We start from the raw sequence: 25,104 nt of genomic DNA, 5'->3' as shown, positions 1-25,104 counted from the left end.
TTCTTCAGTCTAGGCCTCCAGTTAGATACGGTCTATGCTCTCAGGCTGTAATGGTTTTCATTGTAGATTCATCAGTATCTCAAAACTTCTCTGCAGGTTCACAAAGAGCGGGCAAGAAGCATTTTTGGAGAAAGAGAGAGCGAGAGACACATAAAGATAGGCAACTCACAGCTTCTTCTCTCAGCGTCCAGGCGTGTTCTGTCCCTCTGGGTTCTCTGAAAACATCCCATCTGGCAGGACCCAATCACTTGTCTGTCACAGGCAGAATATGGTCTTTGGCCAATCCAATGGCCACCAATCGAACTGTATCCCTCCAATCTCAGGTGCCAGAAAGTCTGAGTTCTTCGGTTGAAAATCTTCATAGCACAGTGTACTACCTTGCAAATTTTGAGTTCCTCACTTCCTCTACTCGACTTAAAGATATATGCCCATTAAATATCCATGGATCAAAAATAATAATGACAAAGTAAAAGAAATGGGAAACAAGGAAATCAACAGGATGGGCCCTTACACGGGTTCTTACTCAAATTTGAACATGACAAAAATGAAGGACAGAAAAAGCAGGATCCATCAAGCCTGCACATTGTGACCCCCATCTGCCTCATTTCCAGCCCCTCCCCTGCCACCAGCAAGCCACACAATCTACCTCAGGAGACTAAATTGTGTTCATTGATTGTTAATGTAAATATGAATTATTTCAATTTGGGAAACGTTGCAGCATTAAAATAGTGCCACGTGTCCAAGTTCATAATATCTATTGGGTTTCATTTGGTTCCAATGCATCACGATAATTCACCAGCTTTGATTACAACATTGCTGTTGAGGGATTCGATCATTTAATACTCTATAACCACTGCTTCATTACACCTATATTGCATTAATACAGAATTAAAATTGTACACATTACCTAGGACAACAGCAGCATTAATATTTAAGAGCCATTGGTCACCATTAACAATGCAATTTTACAGAGGTAAATAACAAACACTACAATGGTACCTGCTTGTACCAGTACAAATAATAGCAATAGTTTTGAACATCCCTCGATTAGTGCTGCAGGAAACATGTCATGGCATGGCATTTCCTTGTTGATAATGTGATGTTGTCAGTAAGAATACACTGCAGCTGCAAGGGAGGGAGAAAGAGAAAGAAAAAAAAGAGGGAAGGAAAGAGAGAGTGAGAGAAAAATAATGAAGAGAGAAGGAAAGAAGAGAGCGAGAGGGAGACCCAGAGAGGGAGACTTTATACATCTTCCGAATGTCCCAAATGATTCATCAACATTAAAATATTCTAAAACGATTATGCAGACAAAAGCAGCAACCAATTTGCACACAAGTTCCCCACCAATTTCAACGGTGTAATGGATTAATTATTTACTTTCTTTTTTAAGAATAGTGTTGGTTGAGGTAGAGATGTTGGCCGTAATTAGAATTCCTTGCGCTTCTTTGAGAAGGGTTGTGAAATATTTCATATCCACCGGAACAAGCAGCTGGGTCCTTGGTTTACCCTCTCATCCGAAAGACAAACCACCAGTCCCTTTGGATTGCATGGGAATGTCACCGTGGTGTATCTAAGTTCATATCAACCCGTTGACCATCAAACTCAGACGAGCATGCTACCAGCGAGACAAGCTGGCACATGCTAGCACCAAGAGTTACAATGCAGCTATATTTCAGCATGAATTAGCATCTTCAGGAGAGATGGAGATAATGTGGGGAATTAGGGTGCAGGGGCAGAAAGAATATCGCTCTTAAAAAGATTACATTTCTTAAAAAGCACAAAGACCATGTACCTTTGCAAGTAGGGGCTTCCTCTTCATTCCACTCTGTTCAATGCTGTCCTTCTCAGATTCCACATCACTCACTTCTTTCTCCACTTCTGCCCCACTTCCTGGGACTACTTCATTTTCTGGAACTTCACTGTCTGATGAACTTGATGGCTAAACAAAAGAATTAGAAATGGGGTCAGCTACCAAACCTTAGCAAAATAGAAAATAAAAGCTCCAGAGTCATTGCTTATTCATTCTCTTCATTTTCAAGGAAAACATACACGCAGTCAACAACTCTGGAAAAGCAGTGTAAATAAACAAATTACATTTGGAGAACGTTTAATAATATAAAACATTCCCAAAGTGCATCACAGAGCATAATCAGACAAAAAATGACTGAGCTGTAAAAGGAGGTATTAAGGATGGGTGACTATAAACTTGGTCAGAGACATCTTAAAAGAGAGATGTGGAGAGTTTAGTGAGGGGCTACTGAGTAGCAGTTAAGGGAAATAAGATGTTGGTGGTACAATTCAGGTTTTCACAGATACTTTATCTTGCATGCAACCTAGAGGTTTGGCACCCATTCGCAAGCTCTTAACCCTCCTGTGAAGCAAAGCAAGGTCTTGTGTGCCTGTAGTACTTTTAGATAAGTGCCTTCGATAAATATTGGCTTAATATCTCTGGATTACATATAGGCTTTCGACATGATGCCTACGTCACTTGATTGGTATCAGTCACATCAGACACATTCTCAAGTGAAATATTCAGAGGGGTCATTTGTAGAAGCTGCATTAAAAGCCAATTATGGTACAAATACCAGCCCATGAAGTTGTGGTAAATTACAATTCCCTTCTAAACAATAAAAAGTTGCTACATTCTTGCAGAACAGAGTTCTGCATAATGAAGTGCAAGAATATTCCACCGTCCTCGAATGTCAACTGCTTACTAAACCTAGTTCTTCAGAACATTTCAATTAGGCAAACCATGATTGTCCATCCCACACTTACAACTTTGATATATGAATTGAGACAAAGAAATTTGTAACGGTATATTTTCACAATTAAATAAAACTAATAATCAAATCTAGAGTTAAAGACATAGATCTTTTTCCAATTCATTTTTACAGGTGTGGGCTTCGCTGGCTAGGCCAGCAATTGTTGCCCATCCCTAATCTCCCTTGAGAAGGTGGTGGTGAGCCGCCGTCTTGAACTGCTGCAGTCCATGTGGTGTACACCCACTGTGTTATTAGGGAGGAAGTTCCAGGATTTTGACCAGCAAGTGAAGGAACAGCGATATATTTCCAAGTCAGGATGGTAAGTGACTTGGAGGGGAACTTCCAAGTGGTGGTGCTCCCATGTTTCTGCTGTTCTTGTCCTTCTAGATGGCAGTGGTCATGGGTTAGAAGGAGTTGCCTCAGGAGCAATGGTGAGTTCCTGCAATGCATCTTGTAGATGGTACACATATCTGCTGCTGTGCGGTGGTGGAGGGAGTGAATGTTTGTGGAAGGGGTGCCAATCAAGCGGGTTGCGTTTTACTGAATAGTATCAAGCTTCTCAAGTGTTGTTGGAGCTGCACTCATCCAGGCAAGTGGGGAGTATTCTATCACACACCTGACTTGTGCCTTGTAGATGGTGGACAGGTTTTGGGGAGTTACTCACTGCAGGATTCCAAGCTTCTGACCAGCTCCTGTAGCCAGTATTTATATGGCAAGTCCAGGATGTTGATAGTGGGGGATTCAGCGATGCTAATACCATTGAATGTCATGGGGTGATGGCTTGATTCTCTTTTATTGGAGATGGTCATTGCCTAGTACGTCTGTGGCGCAAATGTTACTAGCTACTTGTCAGCCCAAGCCTGGATATTGGTCTTGTTGCATTTGCACGTGGACTGCTTCAGTGTGAGGAATCGCGAATGGTACTGAACATTGTGCAATCATCAGCAAACATCTCCACATCTGATCTTGTGTTAGAAGGAAGGTCATTGATCAAGCAGCTCAAGATGGTTGGCCCTTGGACACGACCATTAGGAACTCCTGCAGGACTGAGATGACTGAGTTCCAACAACCACAACCAAATTCCTTTGTGCTAGGCATGATTCCAACCAGTGGATAGGTTTCCCCTTGACTCCAGTTTTGCTGGGGCTCCTTGATGCCATACTCGATCAAATGCTACCTTGATGTCAAGGGCAATCTCACACATCTCACCTCTCGAGTTCAACTCTAGTTCAATTATTTTGTCCACGTTTGAACCAAACAGGAGCCAAGTGGTCCTGATGGAACCCAAACTGAGCGCCAGTGAGCAGGTTATTCAAAGTAAACGTCGCTTGGTTCTGTCTATCACTTGTTGCTTATGATAGTTTTTTTTTGTAAGTGTGCCCAATTCATTTTTTCCAATTAAGGGGCAATTTAGCGTGACTAATCCACTTACCCAGCACATCTTTGGCTTGTGGGGTGAAACCCACGCAAACACTGGGAGAACGTGCAAATTCCACACGGACAGTGACCCAGAGCCGGGATCGAACCTGGGACGATAGTGGCATTTCAGGGTTGATCCCCTGGCTTGGTCATTTGCCTCGGTGCCGTGGGGCAGCAATGCTAACCACTGTGCCACCGTGCTGCCCAGTTGCTTACGTTATTTGGCATGCAAGTAATCCGGTTCTGTAGCTTCACCAGGTTGACACCTCATTTTTCAGTATGCCTGGTGCTGCTCCTGGCATGCCCTCCTGCACTCTTGTTTGAAACAGGGTTGATCCCCTGGCTTGGTCATAATGGTAGAGTGGGGGATATGCCAGGCCATGAGGTTACATATTGTGGCTGAGTACAATATTTCTGCTAAACAAAGAACAATACAGCACAGGAACAGTCCCTTTGGCCCTCCAAGCCTGCGCCGACCATGGTATCTGCCTAAACTAAAACCGTCTGAAATTTCAGAGTCTGTATCCTTCCATTCCCACCCTATTTATATATTTGTCTAAATGTCCCTGAAATGCCACTATCGTACCTGCTCCCACCATCTCCGCAGGCAGCACGTTCCATATATTTACCACCCTCTTGTGCAAAAAAAACACTTGCCTCGCTCATCTGTTATGTCCCCTAGTACTTAACACTCCTACCCGAGGAAAGAGCATCTGACTATCAACTCTGTCCTTGCCACTCAGGTCACCTCTCAACCTCCGTCATTCCAGTGAGAACAGACTGGGTTTGTCTAACCTCTCCTCATAGTTAATGCCCTCCATACCAGGCAACATCCTTGTAAACTGCTTCTGTACCCTCTCCAAAGCATTCACATCCTTCTGGTAGTGTGTTGACCAGAATTGTACACAATATTCCAAAAGAGGCCTAACTAAGGTACTGTACAGCTGCAACTTGACATGACTTGCTAATTTTTATATTCAATGCCCCAACCGATGAAGGTGTCACCTTATCCACACGTGTTGCCACTTTCGGTGATCGGTGGACATGCACACCTAGATCTCTCTGCCCGTCAGTACTCGCAAGAGTTCTACCATTTATTGTGTAATTCCTACATGCATTGGACCTTCCAAAGTCCATTACCTCACACTTGTCCGGATTAAACTCCATCTGCTATTTCTCCACTCAAGACTCCAACCAGTTGAAATCCTGCGGTATCCTCTGACAATCCTCCTCATTATCCACAACTCCACCAATTTTTGTGGTCGTCTGTGAACTTACTAATCAGACCAGCTACATTTCTTCCAAATCATTTATACACACCACGAACAACAAAGGCCCCGGACCTGATCCCTCTGGAACGCAGCTAGTCACAGCCTTCCATTCAGAAAAGCACACTTCTGCTGCTACCCTGTCTTCTGTGCCCAAGCCAGTTCTGTATCCAACTTGCCAGCTCTCCTCTGATCCCATGTGACTTCATCTTTTATACCAGTCTACCATGAGGTACCTTGACAAAGGCTTTACTGAAGTCTATGTATACAAAAATCTAGTGCCTTTCTTACATCTATCATCTTTGTCACTTCCTCAAAAAACTCGATCAAATTAGTGAGGCATGACCTCCCCCTCACAAAACCATGTTGTCCATCACTAATAAGTCCATTTGTTACAAATGTGAGTAAATCCTTATTTACAACAATCGACAATGGTTTCATGGTCATCATTAGACTTTTTATTCCAGGTATTTATTGATTCAATTTCCACCACCTGCAACGGCAGGATTCGAACCTCGGTCCCGAGAGTTTTATCCTGGGTCTCTGGATCACCAGTCCAGTGACAATAGCACTATGCCACTACCTCCCCTTTGATACTGCCTCATTTGTTTTTTTGTACCTCTGGTATAAAAAAAATATTTTCCCCATGGGGGATGCCCTGCATCATTCATGGTAATCGTACAACTACTGGTTAACAATTGAACTGACATGGCCTTTGAAATGACATTTGTAGGAAACGGTGACATTGTGAGAATGTCACAGGACTAGTAATCCAGAGACCAGGCTAATGCTCTAGGGACATGGGTCCAAATTCCCACCACAGCAGCTAGTCTAGTTCCTCTAGAGCCCTTGGAAGAATGCTGCAACTTCCCATTTTTGACGCAAGTGTCATGCTGTAAGTTACAGTGCTGGTGCAGTCCTCAACAGTGGCATATCTCTCAGCATTCACCGCCATTGAGGCCATAAAATCCATTTAAATGTCAACTGTAATTCTCCCCTTTTCATGATACTTTTATATTTTTCCTTTTGAAATATTTATTCGATTCTCTCTTTGAAAAATGTTGGAGCCTTGGTCTCAATAGCCATTTGTGGAAAGCACACAGGGAGTCAGGAGCAAGTCTAGCCTTTAAATGGTAAATAATTGGACCACTATTTTTAGGTGTAAAGGAGCCACCTTTTGAAAGTTATGCATTCTGTCCTTATTTTTAACATTCCAAACTATAAATTATGCCAAAATCTACAATGCAAATGGCATGCGTGTACATTTCCTGTAAAGCCAAAACTTAGCTTACGCATTGTACTTAGCAGAGTCCTTAAAGTGTGATTCTCATGCTACTATTGCATACTCATCTCAGACTATACAACTTTCATGGCCAAGTTGGGAATGCTCCTGTCTAACCATACTACCATTCCCATGGGCTATGGACAGGGTGCAGAAAGGCGAGATTAGAAAGGGCACCTGGGTGTCCTCAGGCTGGTATGGACAAGATGGGCCTAATGGCCTCCTTCTGTGCTGTAACCTTTCGATGATTCTATGATCTCATAGAATTGGGCCTGCCTTACCGAACTGTTACTCCACCTTTTCACTGACCCACGCCGTGACTGGGGGCCCTCAGACATTGCCCTAACCGTAAATCTCTGTCCTCCTTGCCACCACTAAACTTCAGGGGTTCTAAGCAATCAAGTGTATATTGTATAATGCAGTTTTAAGGTCCATTTTATAGAATGTTAATTAATAAATGCATTTGAAAGCCCAGTTAGAGTTCTCCGATCCTGCTGTTCAATCACCAAGTTGTCTCAAAATATGACTACGGTGTATTATCAAGCATTTGCTATTCTTAAAACACATTATTTCACAAATTCTTCTCTGGCAATTTCCATACTATCTTCACATACAGTGGAGGAAATTTCATGACAACACCACTGGCGAGTCTGCACTGTGGTTTTAATGATTCAGCAGTGCATTATAAACTATGATAAAAGGACGATAGGTTCTAAATAGCAGCAATGAAAATAATATGACTGCCTGAAAAAAAAAATTAACAACTTCTTTCGTTCTGCCTTCATGGAAGAAGCACAAATAACTTCCCAGAAATGCTATGGAATGAATGAGAAAGAGGAATTGGAAGGAAATTTGTAATACTAGGAAAATAGTCCTGGAGAAATTAATGGGACTGAAAACTGATAAATCCTCAGAGCCTGATAAGCTATATCCCAGTGTACTAAAGGATGTGGTCACGAAAATAGTGGATGCATCACTTGTCATCTTCCAAAATTCTGTAGATTCTGGAACAGTCTCGGCAGATTGGAGGGCAGCAAATATAAACCCGCAATTTTAAAAAGGTGAAGGAAAAAACAGGTAATTACAGACCAGTTGGCCTAGCAGGTAAAATACAAGGGTCTGTTAAAGGATAACGATGCAATAACAGTACACTTAGAAAATATCAAAAGGATTAGACAAAGTCAACATGGATTTTTGAAAGGGAAATCATATTTGACAAACCTACTGGAGTTTCTTGATGACATAACTAGTAGAATAGAGGAGGGTGAAACAGTGGATGTGGTGTATTTAGATTTTCAGAAAGCTTTTGATAAAGTGCCACATAAGAGATTAATGTGTAAAATTGGAGAGAATGGGATTGGGGGGTAACATCTTGGCATGGATTGAAAATTGGTTAGCAGACAGGAAAGAGAGTGTAGGAATAAATGGATCTTTTTTAAAGTGGCAGGCAGTGGCGAGGGGGTTCTTCAGGGATCAGTGCTTGGGCCCCAGTTTTTCACAACACCAATGATTTGGATGAGGGAACCAAAATTAATATTTCCAAGTTTGCTGATGACATGAAACTTGGTGAGTGGTGAGGACGATGTTAAGAGGCTTCAAGGTGATTTAGACAAGCCGAGTGAGTGGGCAAACACATGGCAGATGCAGGAAATTGTCTACTTCGGATGGATAAACAGGTGGCAGGGTATTATTTAAATGAGGATGGATTGGGATATTTTAACAGATAGGGATCTGTGTGCCTTAGTACACCCGTGACTGAAAGCAAGTATGCAGGTGCAGCAGCAGTTAGGAAGGCAAATGGTGTACTGGCATTCATTGCAAGAGGGCTTGAAAACAGGAGCAAGGATGTCCCGTCGACTTTCAGAAGTCCACTTCTATTTAGCACTCAATTGAGCATTGATTGGCAATGTGTGGGAATTCTGTCCACCTTTGGAAGGAGATCCCGCCTTGGAGAGTTGTCAGCCAGAAGAGGTACTGCAGCATCCTGCCTGGAACTAAGTACCGGAACCAAACTATCCTCAAACTATTCTCCTAAGACAGGCTCAATTAACTTATGGGTGTGTGTTTTTAAACTGCTTGGACACAATTGCAGAGCATGTCCATTTAAATTTACTAGTCTTGGATTTCACGCCACAGTGCCTACAGTCCTCAGGCGTTGAGAATTCCAAAGATTCATAACCCCCAAGTAAAGTTTCTCTTGATCACAGTCTTAAAATGGCTAATCCCTGATCCTGAGACTGTGTTCAGGCCTAGTTCTACACTCTTCAATCAGAGGAAACAGCATCTCAACACCTACCCCATCAAACTCTCTTAAGAATTTTAAAGTTTCAATAAGATCTCTAATTTTACTAAACTCAACAACATATTCCACTATTCCCATTCCACTAAATCTTTCATTAGGACAACCCATTCGTCCTGGGCTTGGTTCTAGACCTTGGCATTGAGCACCAGGAATCAAGGTGCTCTATGGGATCCATCAATGCCTGTCACACCATTTGCAGGCGTTAATTATCGCACTCCCAAACGTTTGTGTTGGGACAATGTTCTTCATAATAAGAACATAAGAACTAGGAGCAGGAGTAGGCCATCTGGCCCCTCGAGCCTGCTCTGCCATTCAATGAGATCATGGCAGATCTTTTGTGGATCAGCTCCACTTTCCGGCCCGAACACCATAACCCTTAATCCTTCAAAAAACTATCTATCTTTACCTTAAAAACATTTAATGAAGGAGCCTCAACTGCTTCACTGGGCAAGGAATTCCATAGATTCACAACCCTTTGGGTGAACAAGTTCCTCCTAAACTCAGTCCTAAATCTACTTCCCCTTATTTTGAGGCTATGTCCCCTAGTTCTGCTTTCACCCGCCAGTGGAAACAACCTGCCCGCATCTATCCTATTTATTCCCTTCATAATTTTATATGTTTCTATAAGATCCTCCGTCATCCTTCTAAATTCCAAAAAGTACAGTCCCAGTCTACTCAACCTCTCCTCATAATCCAACCCCTTCAGCTCTGGGATTAACCTAGTGAATCTCCTCTGCACACCCTCCAGTGCCAATACGTCCTTTCTCAAGTAAGGAGACCAAAACTGAACACAATACTCCAGGTGTGGCCTCACTAACACCTTATACAATTGCAACATAACCTCCCTAGTCTTAAACTCCATCCCTCTAGCAATGAAGGACAAAATTCCATTTGCCGCCTTAATCACCTGTTGCACCTGTAAACCAACGTTCTGTGACTCATGCACTAGCACACCCAGGTCTCTGCACAGCGGCATGCTTTAATATTTTATTGTTTAAATAATAATCCCGTTTGCTGTTATTCCTACCAAAATGGATAACCTCACATTTGTCAACATTGTATTCCATCTGCCAGACCCTAGGCCATTCACTTAACCTATCCAAATCCCTCTGCAGACTTCCAGTATCCTCTGCACGTTTCGCTTTACCACTCATCTTAGTGTCATCTGCAAACTTGGACACATTGCCCTTGGTCCCCAACTCCAAATCATCTATGTAAATGGTGAACAATTGTGGTCCCAACACGGATCCCTGAGGGACACCACTAGCTACTGATTGCCAACCAGAGAAACACCCATTAATCCCCACTCTTTGCTTTCTATTAATTAACCAATCCTCTATCCATGCTACTACTTTACCCTTAATGCCATGCATCTTTATCTTATGCAGCAACCTTTTGTGTAGCACCTTGTCAAAGGCTTTCTGGAAATCCAGATATACCACATCCATTGGCTCCCCATTATCTACTGCACTGGTAATGTCCTCAAAAAATTCCACTAAATTAGTTAGGCACGTCCTGCCCTTTATGAACCCATGCTGCGTCTGCCCAATGGGACAATTTCTATCCAGATGCCTCGCTATTTCTTCCTTGATGATAGATTCCAGCATCTTCCCTACAACCGAAGTTAAGATCACTGGCCTATAATTTCCCGCTCTCTGCCTACCTCCTTTTTTAAACAGTGGTGTCACATTTGCTAATTTCCAATCCACCGGGACCACCCCAGAGTCTAGTGAATTTTGGTAAATCATCATTAGTGCATCTGCAATTTCCCTAGCCATCTCTTTTAGCACTCTGGGATGCATTCCATCAGGGCCAGGAGACTTGTCTACCTTTAGCCCCATTAGCTTGCCCATCACTACCTCCTTAGTGATAACAATCCTCTCAAGGTCCTCACCTGTCCTAGCCTCATTTCTATCAGTTGCTAGTATGTTATTTGTGTCTTCCACTGTGACGACCAACCCAAAAAACCTGTTCAGTTCCTCAGCCATTTCCTCATCTCCCATTATTAAAACTCCCTTCTCATCCCCTAAAGGACCAATATTTACCTTAGCCACTCTTTTTTGTTTTATATATTTGTAAAACTTTTACTGTCTGTTTTTATATTCTGAGCAAGTTTACTCTCATACTCTATCTTACTCTTCTTTATAGCTTTTTTAGTAGCTTTCTGTTGCCCCCTAAAGATTTCCCAGTCCTCTAGTCTCCCACCAATCTTTGCCACTTGATATGCTTTTTCCTTCAATTTGATACTCTCCCTTATTTCCTTAGATATCCATGGTCGATTTTCCCTCTTTCTACCGTCCTTCCTTTTTGTGGGTATAAACCTTTGCTGAGCACTGTGAAAAATCGCTTGGAAGGTTCTCCACTGTTCCTCAACTGTTCCACCATAAAGTCTTTGTTCCCAGTCTACCTTAGCTAGTTCTTCTCTCATCCCATTGTAATCTCCTTTGTTTAAACACAAAACAGTAGTATTTGATTTTACTTTCTCACCCTCCATCTGTATTTTAAATTCCACCATATTGTGATCGCTCCTTCCGAGAGGATCCCTAACTATGAGATCATGAATCAATCCTGTCTCATTACACAGGACAGGATCTAGGACCGCTTGTTCACTCGTAGGTTCCATTACATACTGTTCTAGGAAACTATCGCGGATACATTCTATAAACGCCTCCTCAAGGTTGCCTTGACCGACCTGGTTAAACCAATCGACATGTAGATTAAAATCCCCCATGATAACTGCTGTACCATTTCTACATGCATCAGTTATTTCTTTGTTTATTGCCTGCCCCACCATAACGTTACTATTTGGTGGCTGATAGACTACTCCTATCAGTGACTTTTTCGCCTTACTATTCCTGATTTCCACCCAAATGGATTCAACCTTATCCTCCATAGCACCGATGTCATCCCATACTATTGCCCGGATGTCATCCTTAAATAACAGAGCAACACCACCTCCCTTACCATCCACTCGGTCCTTCCGAATAGTTTGATACCCTCGGATATTTAACTCCCAGTCGTGACCATCCTTTAACCATGTTTCAGTAATGGCCACTAAATGTCCATTATTCTACACAGAAGGTGTAAAAGAAATCCAAGGCACAGTTTAGAATATGTTACAAAAACTCCATAATATTGCAATTGTTCATATTTTTATTGTGATTTTATACAAGCTAATGATTTTCCCAAACATGTTTGGTTAAAATAGTGATGTAATTTAATCCCGAGTACATAACCTCTACATTCTAATTCTTGTGGGAGTCTTTCACAATCAAGCCTCTTTGATCTAGGTTAATAATCTGCATATTTGGCATCAGCAATGCAGCTCAAATGGCAAGAATCCAACTGAATCTATTGAGCTTCTTATACAAAAAGAGCAACTATTTAACCCAGTCCTCAAGTCCCTAAGCTCAGGAATGCCCTTCCTCGATCTCTACACTTGACCCAGTTCTCCTTTAAGATGCTCCTGAAGACTTACTTCTTTGATTAAGTTATTTTTCTTATTTAGGTTGGGGTCAAATTTTAAACCATAGAATCCATCGAGTCTATACTGGCCCTTAAAAAGAACACCCCACTTAATCCCATGCCTCCACCCTGTCCCGGTAACCCAGTAACCTCAACTAACCGTTTGGACACATTCGCAATTTAGCATGGCCAATCCACCTAACCTACACAACTTTGGACTGTGGGGTAAAACGGAGCACCCAGAGGAAACCCACGCAGACACGGGGCGAAAGTGCAAACTCCACAAAGACAGTCACCCGAGGCCGGAATTGAACCCGAGTCCCTGGAGCTGTGAAGCAGCAGTGCTAGCCACTGTGCTACCATGCCACCCCCAACCTGCAATCTTCTAACATCATCACTAGAATCACCAAAGTCAGTTTTGTTTGATAACGCTTCTGATAAGTGCCTTGGGACATTCTACAGCATCATATAAACACAAGTAGTGTTCTTGTTGAATTCACAATGTTCAACATACCTTTCAGTGTCATTTACACGACTGTGTATGTCAATTTGTCGGAGGATGGTATTGGGTAGAACAGAATCATATTTCATAATATTCCCACACTGAGTGTAGCATTGACATGGATATCAAAATAACACTCAGTTCAGACAGAATACCTTCTGGAAACCAATCTGGGTGAACTTTTCTAACACGGCCATGATTTTGGTATATCTTAGGGCCACTATTTCTGGATACCATAATTATACCAGGGTTTCTCAGCTGGGGCTCTACTGCCACCCCAAGGTTTGAAAGCATTCATCATAAATACAGGTACACAACTATCACAAAAACCCAATCTTTCTGCTGACCTGCAGCATTTTCTGATTTTTGATTCCCAGAATTCAGTGATTCCGTTCAGTAAATCAGAAATCACTACTGCACCTGCAATAGGTTAAATTAAAATTCCCCAGAACCAGGCAAAACAAAACTTAGCGTCTTCTAAATTCTGTCATTCGCAATCTTCTATCACAATTCTCTGCCATATCCTGGCTCACGAGCACTAGATTCCATGCCCCCAACCTCAATATTAAACCAATTACATTCCAGCTAATGTGAGAGAAACACTGGACAAAACTGGCAGTGGAACGAATAAAGAATGTAACTTGGACAGGACAATGCGTTGCTAGGGGCTGATTTAGCTCACTGGGCTAAATCGCTGGCTTTTAAAGCAGACCAATTCTGACGGTTCGATTCCCGTATCAGCCTCCCCGGACAGGCGCCGGAATGTGGCGACTAGGGGCTTTTCACAGTAACTTCATTGAAGCCTACTCGTGACAATAAGCGATTTTCATTTCATTTTTTTCATTTCATTTCAGTTGTTAGCCAAGTGAGTTCAATGTGAATTTGAGAAAGCAGGAGCACGGGTTTGTGTGCACGTTGTTGCTAACTTATATCAGAACGCGTGGGAAGAAAATTTAAGTGGGAAGGAGTTATAATATTTTTCCTGTATAAAAGGTTGCACTAAAAATTCCAACATCAAAATTTGATCATTTAAAGTGCTCTCCTTTCTGTTCAATTGTTGAAAAAGCATCAATTGTCCTGCTAACCTATTCAGCCTTGTGGTTGCTCTATCTCCTTGACAGGCCATTCCAGTAACGATGGGTGGACAATGGATATGTTTTGAGCTCTTACGTTCTTTCACTGAAGAAACATTGGGTCAGATTTTGGGAGTTGGGAAGATTCTGCGGACCTTTAAACAGTGAATGGGACCCGGATGTGCAAGTCCTGCCCCCACTTCCAATAGATTCCATTTCTGTTGGTAGGGAATTGGGGATGGTGCACGATCCATGCAGGAGAGAATCCAAACCTCAGTAGGGCCATTTGAACTCAGCCGAGTTCAAACAGATCCCATTTTGGCTTTTGTAAGGGCCTTAACCCACAGTGTGGGTGTCACAAATTTCTGAAGTAAACATTCTTGAAGGGTGGATAAGCTCTGTTTCCTAGTCATGAGCGGAGATTTTTAAAATTCGCTACTCTTCGAACTGCAGCTGTTAGTTTAGAAAATACCGCTGCTGAACTGCTTTGATTGGCAGGCCATCTGATGTAGCATCTGTTTGAGCAGTTCCAATCGAGTTCTTTGTTGACACTTCCCCAAGGGCTATTTACTTTGAATGCTTGGCTGAGTCTCAATGGCTATAATTATCTCAGTGAGGTTCAGAGTTCAGTTTGACTGACAGCTTAACAAAGCCCAACCATGTCAACCCTGCACAGTCTGTCGACTCTGCAAAGTCCTCCTTATTAACATCTGGGTGCTGGTGCTTAAATTGGAAGAGTTGCCTTACAGACTAGTCAAGCAGCTGCTGGGCATAGTCATACTCATGGAATCATACCTTCCAAATAACATCCCAGATACCACTATCTCCAGTCCTGGTATGTCCTCTTCCACCGGCAGGACAGACCTAGCAGAGGTGGAGGGACAATGGCATACCGTTGGGAAGGAGTTGCCCTATGAGTCCTCAACATCGACTCCGGATCCCATGAAGTCACATGGCTTCAGATCGAACGGGCAACAAGACCTCCTGCTGATTACCACATTCTGTCCAATCTCAGCTGATGAATCAGTACTCCTCCGTGGTGGACACCATTTGGAGGAAGCATTAAGGGGGACAAGGGTGCAGAATATATTCTTGGCGGGGGACTTCAGTGTCCGTCACAAAGAGTGGTTCGGTATCCCCATTACCGACCGAGCCCTAAAGGACATAACTATTAGACAGAGTCTGCGACAGGTGGTTTGGAAACCAACAAGAGGGAAAAACATACCAGACCTCATACTCACCAAACTGCCTACTGCAGATGAATCTGTCCACGACAGTATCAGAGGGATGACCACTGCACAGTCCTTGTGGAGACAAAGTCCCGTCTTCACATTGAGGATACCGTCCATTGGGTTGCGTGGCACTACCATCATGCTAAATGGGCTAGATTGAGAACAGATCTAGCAACTCGGGACTGGGCATCCATGAGGTGCTGTGGGCCATCAGCAGCAACAGAATTGTAGTCAGCCACAATCTGTAACCTCATGGCCCAGCATACCCTCTGCTCTACCATTATCACCAGACCAGGGGATCAACACTGTTTCAATCAAGAGTGCAGGAGGACATGCCAGGAGCAGCACCAGTAATCCGAAAAATGAGGTGTCAACCTGGTGAAGCTACAACACATACTACCTGCATGCCAAACAACATAAGTAGCAAGTGACAGAGCGAAGTGATCCCACTACTAATGGATCGGAACCAAGCTCGGCAGTCCTGCCACATCCAGTAGTGAATGGTGATGGTCAATTAAACAACTCACCGGAGAAGGAGGCTCCACAAATATCCCCATCGTCAATGATGGAGGGAGCCCAGCATGTATGTGCAAAAGACAAGGCTGATGCATTCACAATAATCTTCAGCCAGAAGTGTTAAGTGGATGATCCATCTTGGTTTCCGCCAGAGGTCCCCAGCATCACAGATGCCAGTCTTCATCAATTTGATTCACCCACACGGGCAGCACTGCAGCACAGTGGCTTCACAGCTCCAGGGTTCCAGGTTCGATTCCCGGCTTGGGTCACTGTCTGTGCGGAGTCTGCACGTTCTCCCAGTGTCTGTGTGGGTTTCACCCGGATGCTCCGGTTTCCTCCCACAGTCCAAAGATGTGTGGGTTAGGTGGATTGCCCATGCTAAATTGCCCTTAAGTGTCCAAAAAATGTGAAATGGGGGTTACTGGGATAGGGTAGATACGTGGGCTTCAGTCAGATGCTCTTTGTAAGGGCCGGTGCAGACTCGATGGGCCGAATGGTCTCCTGCACAGTAAATTCCATGATATCAGGAAACAGTTGAAAACACTGGATACTGCAACAGCTATGAGCCCTAACAATATTCCGGCAATAGTACTGAAGACTTGTGCTCCAGCACTTGCTGCATCCCTAGCCAAGTTGCTCCAGTACAACTACAACTCCAGCATCTACCCACAATGGGGAAAATTGCCCAGGTACGTCCGGTACACAGAAAGCAGGATAAATCCAACCCGGCCAGTTACTGCCCTTTCAGTCTACTCTCAATCATCAGTAAAGTGATGGGAGGGGTCATCAACAGTTCTATCAAGCGGCACTTATTTTTCAATAACCTGCTCACTGAAACTCAGTTTGGGTTCTACCAGGGTCACTCAATCCTGACCTCATTACAACTTGGTTCAAATATGGACAAAAGAGATAAACTCCAGAGGCGAGGTGAGGGTGACTGCCCTTGGCATCAAGGCTGAATTTGACCGAATTGGGATCAAGGAGCCCTAGCAAAACTGGAGTCAATGGGAATCAGGGGGTTTAACTCTCCACTGGTTGGAATCGTATTTTTCGCAAAGGAAGATGATTGGAAGTCAGTCATCTCATCCCTGGGACATCACTGCAAGAGTTCCTCAGGGTAGTGTCCTGGGCCCAACCATCTTCAGCTGCTTCAACCTAAGATCAGATGTGGGGATATTCACTGATGATTGCACAATGTTCAGTACCATTTGCAACTCCTCAGACACTGAAGCAGTCCACGTGCAAATGCAGCAAAGCCTGGACAATATCCAGGTTTGGGCTGACAAGTGGCAAGGAACGTTCACGCTACATATGCCAGGCAATGACCATTTCCAATAAGAGAGAATCAAATAATCGTGCCATGACATTCAATGGCATTACCATCACTGGACCCTCCACTATTAACATCCTGGGGGTCATCATTGACCACAAGCTGAACTGGACTAGCCATCTAAATAGTGTGGCAACAAAAGCAGGTCAGAGGTTATGAATCCTGCAGTGAGTAACTCATCTCCTGACTCCCCCAAAGCCTGTCCACCACCTACAAGGCACCTGGATGAGTTCAGCTCCAACAACACTCAAAAAGCTTGATACCATCCAGGACAACACAGCCCACTTGATTGCACCCCTTCCACAAGCATTCACTCCCGCCAACACTGCCGTAGAGCAACAGCAGTGTGTACCACCTACAAGGTGCACTAAAGAAATTTACCAAGGTTCCTGCAGCAGCACCAACCACTACCACTTAAACGGACATGGGCAGCAGATACATGGGAACATCACCACCTGGAGGCTCCCCTCAAGTCACTCACCATCCTGGCTTGGAAATATATTGCCATTCCTTCACTGTTGCTGAGTCAAAATCCTGGAACTCCCTCCCTAACAGCACAGATGTGCACCTGCACCACATGGATTGCAGAGGTTCAAGAAGGCAGCTCACCACCACTTTCTCAAAGGGATGGACAACAAATGCTGCCAGCAAAGCCAGCATCCCATAAAAATGAATTTTTAAAACCCTTTGAAAATACTTCTTAATAATGGAGAAGACAGCATCTGCTCAGACATTCTGCAATATTCAAGTTATATCACTGGAGGTATGCAGCTTATAAAAATGTTGCAACTCTGTTCTCAGTGCACTTAACCCTGGGCTCAGCAAGTGGATGTCAAGAACTACTTCAAATAGTCGTTGGCAGTACAGCAAAGGAAGCACTATTGGTTGGAACACTGCCAGTTGGTATTGATCTCCGTTGTCAAATTAAAAAGCCTTTCCTTATAGTTCCACTGGGCTTTTTGGTAACCTGATGACCTGTGCTACCCGAGTCAGCCAGGCTTTGAGCATAAAGTCAATCTGTTGAACTTGCTTAGGCTTCCCTAGTTGGCTGTGTGCTGCGAAATTTCATGCAAGTAACCCTTGTGGGCTTTGACAGGAATATCCTACCCCTGAAGCCTGTGGCCAAGCTGGGTTCAGTTGTGGAATCCCTTGCTGCACCAGGAGGCAACCGCCATCAGCTGCCTTGAGGTTGCTTCACCCTGGCTTTTCTTTCCAGCCTACACCTAGCTCCGAATAGTGGACTTCCAAATCAAGATTCACGCTGCACCCCCACAATACGTTACAGAATAATGCATCTTACTCTGGTGTACACTTCCACCGTTCCAAAATTTACTTGATCAGATGGACCTCTTATTGCCCTGAACCTGCTGCAGAACAGTCTTCCCCTTCATTCTGATCATTCCAGAATGTCTTTTCCACACTGGGACAATTAGTGTACCAGAGACAAAGTCGGATGTGTCAAAATCTTCTTCCCCTTTTTTCCAAAATACAGAACACAATATAAAAATAGGTCATTCCTAATTCCTCCATAATACATGCGGCAATTTCATATTTGACTTAGTCTTCAATCTCAAATTTCTGGAAAATTCACCAATTTGAACTGTACTACAGCTAACATAGTTACACAAGTGAAGCTTTCCTAAAGTTCATAGTATAATCTGGCTGTTGCAAGAATTTTGCAATTCTTAATCACTACAAACTGTCACATGCAGAAAGGCCACATCTCTCACTGACAAGACGTCACAGCGGAATTAAACACATGACAGGATAGTGTCTAACTCACCAGTTGTGCAGTAAAGCTGACGTTTGGGTTGTTTTGTATTTCCCACAGTCCTTCATTGAATCCTTTCCTCTTGTTTGGTTTCCCATATTTGTCTTTGTACTTTTCAAATAGGAAAATATCTTTTGGTCCCAAAAATGCCCTGGATAACCAAAATAAAACAAACTAAGCGACCAAACTAAGGCCAAGAGTCAGTGTGACCTTCAAAAATCATCTATGCATCAATATACAAAAAAACTTGCCATTATTTGAGGGGGAAAATGGAAATGGAGGGATGGGAGATTTTCACAAGGATAAAATCTGATTGATAGCAAATCAGAGTATTTTCCCCAGATAACCCTTCTTTTTCTTTTCCAGTTTTGCTTGGTTTAATACTAGAAATGCTAAATTTGAGGTTACTTTGTGGACTGTATTTCCAATCTGTATTTGCAAGGCTGTGCCCATCTACGCACCGCAATTGATGACATTTACTAGGCTTTCTAAAATACTCGAAACCACAATTAGTTTTTGAACCATACACATAATTAAGCATCATCAGTAAACCAGGTTTAGCTGCTTTTACTTAGCAGAATAAAGGCATGTTCCTGTACACAAACATTATATTGTTGAAAAGTTGGATTGAAAGCAAAAAACAATGGTCTAGTCTGGCAAACAAATCCAATATAAGGGCTGATTATACATTACATAGCTGTTGGAAAGCAGAGATACATACGTTTCGTGAGTGCCATAGAAGAAAATTGGGTACTTATTTGATGGAGGTTTCACGGCTCCCTCTGCAACATCATCAATCTGAAATAGAACAATATGGAATTAATATACTGCAGGGTTATCATTCATTTATTAATAAAAATATTCCACCAACACCAATTCTCCAACATACATAGCTCATTTTACAGGTTTGAAACAGGCATGCCCAACGATTTGTTCCAGTCATAGTAACAGTGACCAGTATTTCAGCATGCAAATTATCTGTACATTAATAATCAAGGGAACAAATTTTGCAGCGCAGTAACAATTTTCAATGGTAACTACACCCATTTTTGAACTTACTAATTACCATAATTTCTGAATTCAGTGGCAGTTTTGTGCTTTTAATTCCGATTTTCCCCTCTTTTGGCATCCACCTCCTGCTCCTTAGTCACAAGCAGGTTGGCCTCTCAGCCATGCAACCAAGGCACAAGAAAATGCTCAGGCAGGCCACATGATTCACTTGGGATTTGGCTTCCTTCCCACAGCAATGCGCCGAACCTTGAATCAACATCAACAAAAAAAACACAAACTTGGCTCCCAGGAAAGATTTTTATGCACCTCGAGGTGAAGGATTTGCATTTACATAGCACTTTTATTGACCTTGGCAAGTCCCAAAGCGCTTTACTGCTAACGGGAGTATTTTTGAAATGTTGTCATTGCTGAATAATGAGAAAACCCAAGGGGCAATTTGTGCACAGCAATGTCTGACAAATTGCAACAAGATAAATGACCAGATTATCTGTTTGAGTGTGGTTTAAGGATAAATATTATTATTAATAATAATAATAATCTTTATTAGTGTCACAAGTAGGTATAGGCATACATTAACACTGCAATGAAGTTACTGTGAAAAATCCCCCAGTTGCCACACTACGGCACCTGTTCGAGTACACTGAGGGAGAATTCAGACTGTCCAATTCACTGAACAAGCATGTCTTTTGGGACTTGTGGGAGGAAACCAGGGCACCAGGAGGAAACCCATGCAGACTCCGCACTGACAGTGACCAAAGCCGGGATTCAAACCGGGGTCCCTGGTGCTGTGAAGCAACAGTGCTAACAACTGTGCTACCGTGCCGCCCATACTGGTTAGGACACAGGAAGAGATCCAATAATTTGGTTACTCAGCCTAAATCCAAAGGTACAAATAGATGACCTGCTAAACTTCAAAGACACAACCATCAGCCCTCTAACAGCAAAGGGATTACCATGTCCTGTTGATCATAGCTCATTAAACAGCTAATGTGATTTCCACTTACAGGCTTTAGAACTTATTTGTTCCTCTTTTCACTGATATCATTTACAATTGTTTGAATTCATGCCTCTGGTGTACTAAAAATATCCCGGTGGCACAGTATGCAACCACTGCACACACATGGCCAGAGTTTAGAAACTTTTCCCTTAAAGAAGTTCTCTTGTAAACTATTTATTTATTCTTCACCTAGAAATGCCTAGCTGAGTTATAACAGCAAGCATCCAGACGTTGTAGCACAGTTTTCTGAACTCAACTTTGGCAATTAAACTGGGATTTATTTTCTTCGCCTTTTTGAATAGGAGTCAAAAGCTGCAACTACAAGAACGTATCAGTTTGGAGCTTGTACCAAAATATACAAGCAGCTCCATTCTCAAAGCAACCCAAGTATATTTTAGTTTACGGTAATCTATATTCAAGGTAATCTATATTCAAGGACCTGAAAAGGTGGTGGAAACAGATTCAAGAAAAACTTTTAAAAAGGGACTAGATCAATACTTGAAAGGGAAATAAAAATGGAGACAAGAGCTGAACAACAGAATGACTAATTGAATACCTCTTTCAAAAGAGTTGGGACAGGCGCATTGTGATCAATAGTCTCCTTCAACACTACAATTTCAAATCTCAAAGCAGCACCGTGGCGCAGTGGTTAGCACTGCTGTCTTGCGGCACCAAAGATCCGGGTTCGTCCCAGCCACAGGCCATTGTCTGTGTGGAGTTTACAAATTCTCCCTATGTCTGCGTGGGTCTCACACCCACAGCCTAAAAAGATGTGCAGGGTAGGTGAATTGGCCAGTCTAAATTGTCCCTTAATTGGGAAAAAAAAAGAACTGGATGCTCTAAGTTTAATTTTACAAATTTAAAATCTTGTTTTTTTCTTTAAACATTAGAGTCTTTTAGTGTGTATAACAACAACAACAACTTGGCTGAATAGAACCTGTAAAATTGACCCAAGCTCAAAACAGAATGCAACTTTGAAGTATCCTTACACTCTATACAGGATACGTTATGCAGTTTCTTTCAGATTATGTAGTTTGAAATATTCTCATTACATGCAAGATTTTATTTATTGAATTAAAACGCAGCATAAAGATGGTATCAATTTATTTTTGAATATTTTAAATGTATTTTCAAACAATGAACTGAAAATAAATACGCACCTTGCAATGTGTTTAAGAGGATCACAATGCAAAGGCAAAATAGGTGTTGCAGGCTTGGGTACTCTCCAACAGGTATATTTGTAATTCATTGTTTTCAGATCCAAATAATAGTTATTATTCTCTCCAAAGTTCCCAACTGATCTTATAAGAAAACAATAGGTATCCCATGTATTATTATTTCATATGATCCCAGGTCCAGATCTATATGGAGTCAGTTGATCTGTCACTGCAGCAACAAGGAAACGACAGCTGGACTGTGGAGGAAATATTACTTATTTTGCTCTATGCATTTTCCCAGTTTTTGACTTTAAGAGTCACCCAATAATTCCTGTTGAAAATGTGTGCGAGTACAGAAATCAGGAGAGTATAGCATTTGAGTTCAACTGGTTAAATAGCTTGCTCACAATTATTGCTGGGCTCAGCATTTGAAGAATGGTCTGTAAACCCTCAGGGACCTGGAGCCTCAGAACAGGAGGAATGAACAGTGAAAAATACATATCCTGATTCCCAGTTGGTAGATTTAGGTGGATTTGCAGATGTAAATAAGTAAATTTGCCATAGCCCCAGATGACCATAGACTGCTTTCCTTTTTGAGGAGGAAATCATGAAATTTACAGTGCAGGAGGCCATTCGAGTTTACACCAGCCCCAGAAAGAGCACCCTATCCAAGCCCACACCTCCACCCTATCCCTGTAACCCAGCAACCCCACTTAACTTATGGACACTTCAGGGCAATTTAGCATGACCAATCCACCTGACCCGCATATCTTTCGACTGTGGGAGAAAACCGGAGCACCCGGAGGAAACCCACGCACACATGGGGAGAATGTGCAGACTCCGCACAGACAGTGACCGAAGCTGGGAATCGAACCCGGGTCTCTGGCGCTGTCAATCAACAGTGCTAACCACTGCGCTACCATGCCACCCACAGGGAGAGCTGACTGGTGATGATTTAACCCGAGGATCACCACACCTTGGGCGAGCAGCAAGGTTGAGAAGGCATGTCTTCGCGACGCTGCAGATGATCGCCACAATCTTAGGCTGGGGTGGAAATTGGAAAATATCTTGACCCAACATTATTAAAAGTGCATATGAAGATGGTAAGAAGTCTTACAACACCAGGTTAAAGTCCAACAGGTTTGTTTCAAACACGAGCTTTCGGAGCACGGCTCCTTCTTCAGGTGAAGATGGATTACATTCAGCAGTGCTGCCCATGTGGCTCGGGGGCTTGGCAACACTTTATACAAAGCTCCTATTTGAATAATGGCCATTTGACTGAGGTATTGGAGGGCAACTAGAACCTATGCTATTGTAAACGGAGGAATTAATGGTTACAGAAAACTGAAAGCTGGTAAGAAAAGAACATGTCCACACTACTGCTCCTCGTTTCTTTAAGATAAGCCAGAAAACTTTCCATTTAGACACACCTTTAGTCACAAAAGCTTTTTGACTGTTTATTTTCCTTGTCTCCCATTTCTCTTAATCTGTAATGCATCAATTTCCCATGCTATTTCAGATACACATGCAACCTTCAGATTAAATTGGGAATAACTGGACTGGAGCATGTAGTGTAATTCAGCCTGACTTGCAAATCACATGTTCTATGCTTATATTTCCACTATAAATTCCTACATCTGTAACAAAAATTGCTCATTTAAACTTGAATCAGACCCTCACACTAGTCGGAGTGAATCTGTCTCCATTGGTGTGAAGATGTAATTACAATGCGACAAGTTTATATGAGCAGCTTCCACTAGATTCAGATAGAGGAATTTATAACTGAAAATGCTGGTGGAGATGCCTCCATATCTTTAGCGTAGACACCACCACTGGATTTGTCGAGTAACTTGCCGGCACCAATGGAAGTAGCGCTGTTACCAATGCCACCAAACTTGTCCCCCTACATGACCCTGACTTTATCTGAACCCAGAGAGCCCCCAGGTTTCCACATCACCCCAACCTCTCCCCGCTCTGGCCGCCCAATAACAATACAGCAAATGTGCCCGTCTCTCCCTCTGGAGCATCCCCTCTGAAACCTCGGGGTCAAACTCGCCCAAATAAACTTGAAAATAAGCCGCTAGACTCTTTGGAAAAACAACTTGGACAGGAACACCAGGAGAAACTGAAATAAAAATAGAAATCTCGACAAGATATTAATCTTTTAAAAAATATTTCTTTATTCTTCTCCTTTTTCGCATTTTCTCCCAAATTTACACCCACCAACAATAAACAATAATCAGTAACAAATATGTCAATCCCCATATCAATAACACCGATCCCATCCTCCCACCAAACCCAAAACACTCGCCCACATGTTCACATAAACAACTGACAAAAAGGAATCAGGAATCACCCATAGCCCCATAGCCCCTCCCCCCAACCCCCCCCCCCCCCCCAACCAACTAATTTTCCATGTTATCCAGTTCTTGAAAGTGCATAATGAATAATGCCCATGAATTGTAGAACCTCTCTCTCCTTCCCCTCAGTTCAAACTTAACCTTCTCAAGAGTCAAGAATTCCAACAGATCCCCCCGCCACGCCAGGGCACAGGGTGGAGAAGCTGCTCTCCAACCCATCAGGATCCGCCTTCGGGCGATCAATGAGGCGAAGGCTACAACATCTGCCTCCGCACCCGTTTCCAACCCTGGCTGGTCCGGCATCCCGAATATGGCCTCCCGGGAGCCCGGGTCCAGTTTCACGTGCACCACATTAGAAATTACCCATAAAACCTTCTTCCAGTAATCCTCTAGCTTTGAACAGGACCAAAACATATGAAAGTGATTAGCGGCCCACCCCCCGCAACGTTCACACACATTTTCTACTCCTTCAAAGAATCGGCTCATCCTCACCCTAGTGAGGTGTGCTCTGTACAATACCTTCAACTGTATCAGCCCCAATCTCGTGCACGAGGTGGAGGCATTCACTCTCCGGAACACCTCACACCAGAACCCTCCTCCATATCCTCCCCCAACTCTTCCTCCCACTTTCCTTTGATCCCTTCCAGTGGTGCCTTC

The 25,104-nt window shown here is 43.0% G+C and overlaps 1 protein-coding gene across 1 annotated transcript in view; it reads right to left on the bottom strand.

Annotated features, from left to right (window-relative positions):
- The window catches only part of hdgfl2 (HDGF like 2), a 97,142-nt gene that overhangs the window by 51,222 nt on the left and 20,816 nt on the right, over positions 1-25,104 (bottom strand). Inside the window, exons 2-4 of the mRNA XM_038776845.1 lie at positions 19,644-19,720; positions 18,935-19,073; positions 1,793-1,939 (exon numbers count right to left, since the gene is read on the bottom strand). Of these exons, the coding sequence (XP_038632773.1) occupies positions 1,793-1,939; positions 18,935-19,073; positions 19,644-19,720 (363 nt within the window). The remainder of the gene's footprint in view (positions 1-1,792; positions 1,940-18,934; positions 19,074-19,643; positions 19,721-25,104) is intronic.

Source organism: Scyliorhinus canicula, chromosome 18 (genome assembly GCF_902713615.1).
Source record: "Scyliorhinus canicula chromosome 18, sScyCan1.1, whole genome shotgun sequence".
In the NCBI taxonomy this organism is placed as follows: domain Eukaryota; kingdom Metazoa; phylum Chordata; class Chondrichthyes; order Carcharhiniformes; family Scyliorhinidae; genus Scyliorhinus; species Scyliorhinus canicula.
The sequence above is the reverse complement of the archived record's forward strand: the minus strand, read 5'-3'. Positions and strand labels throughout refer to the sequence as shown.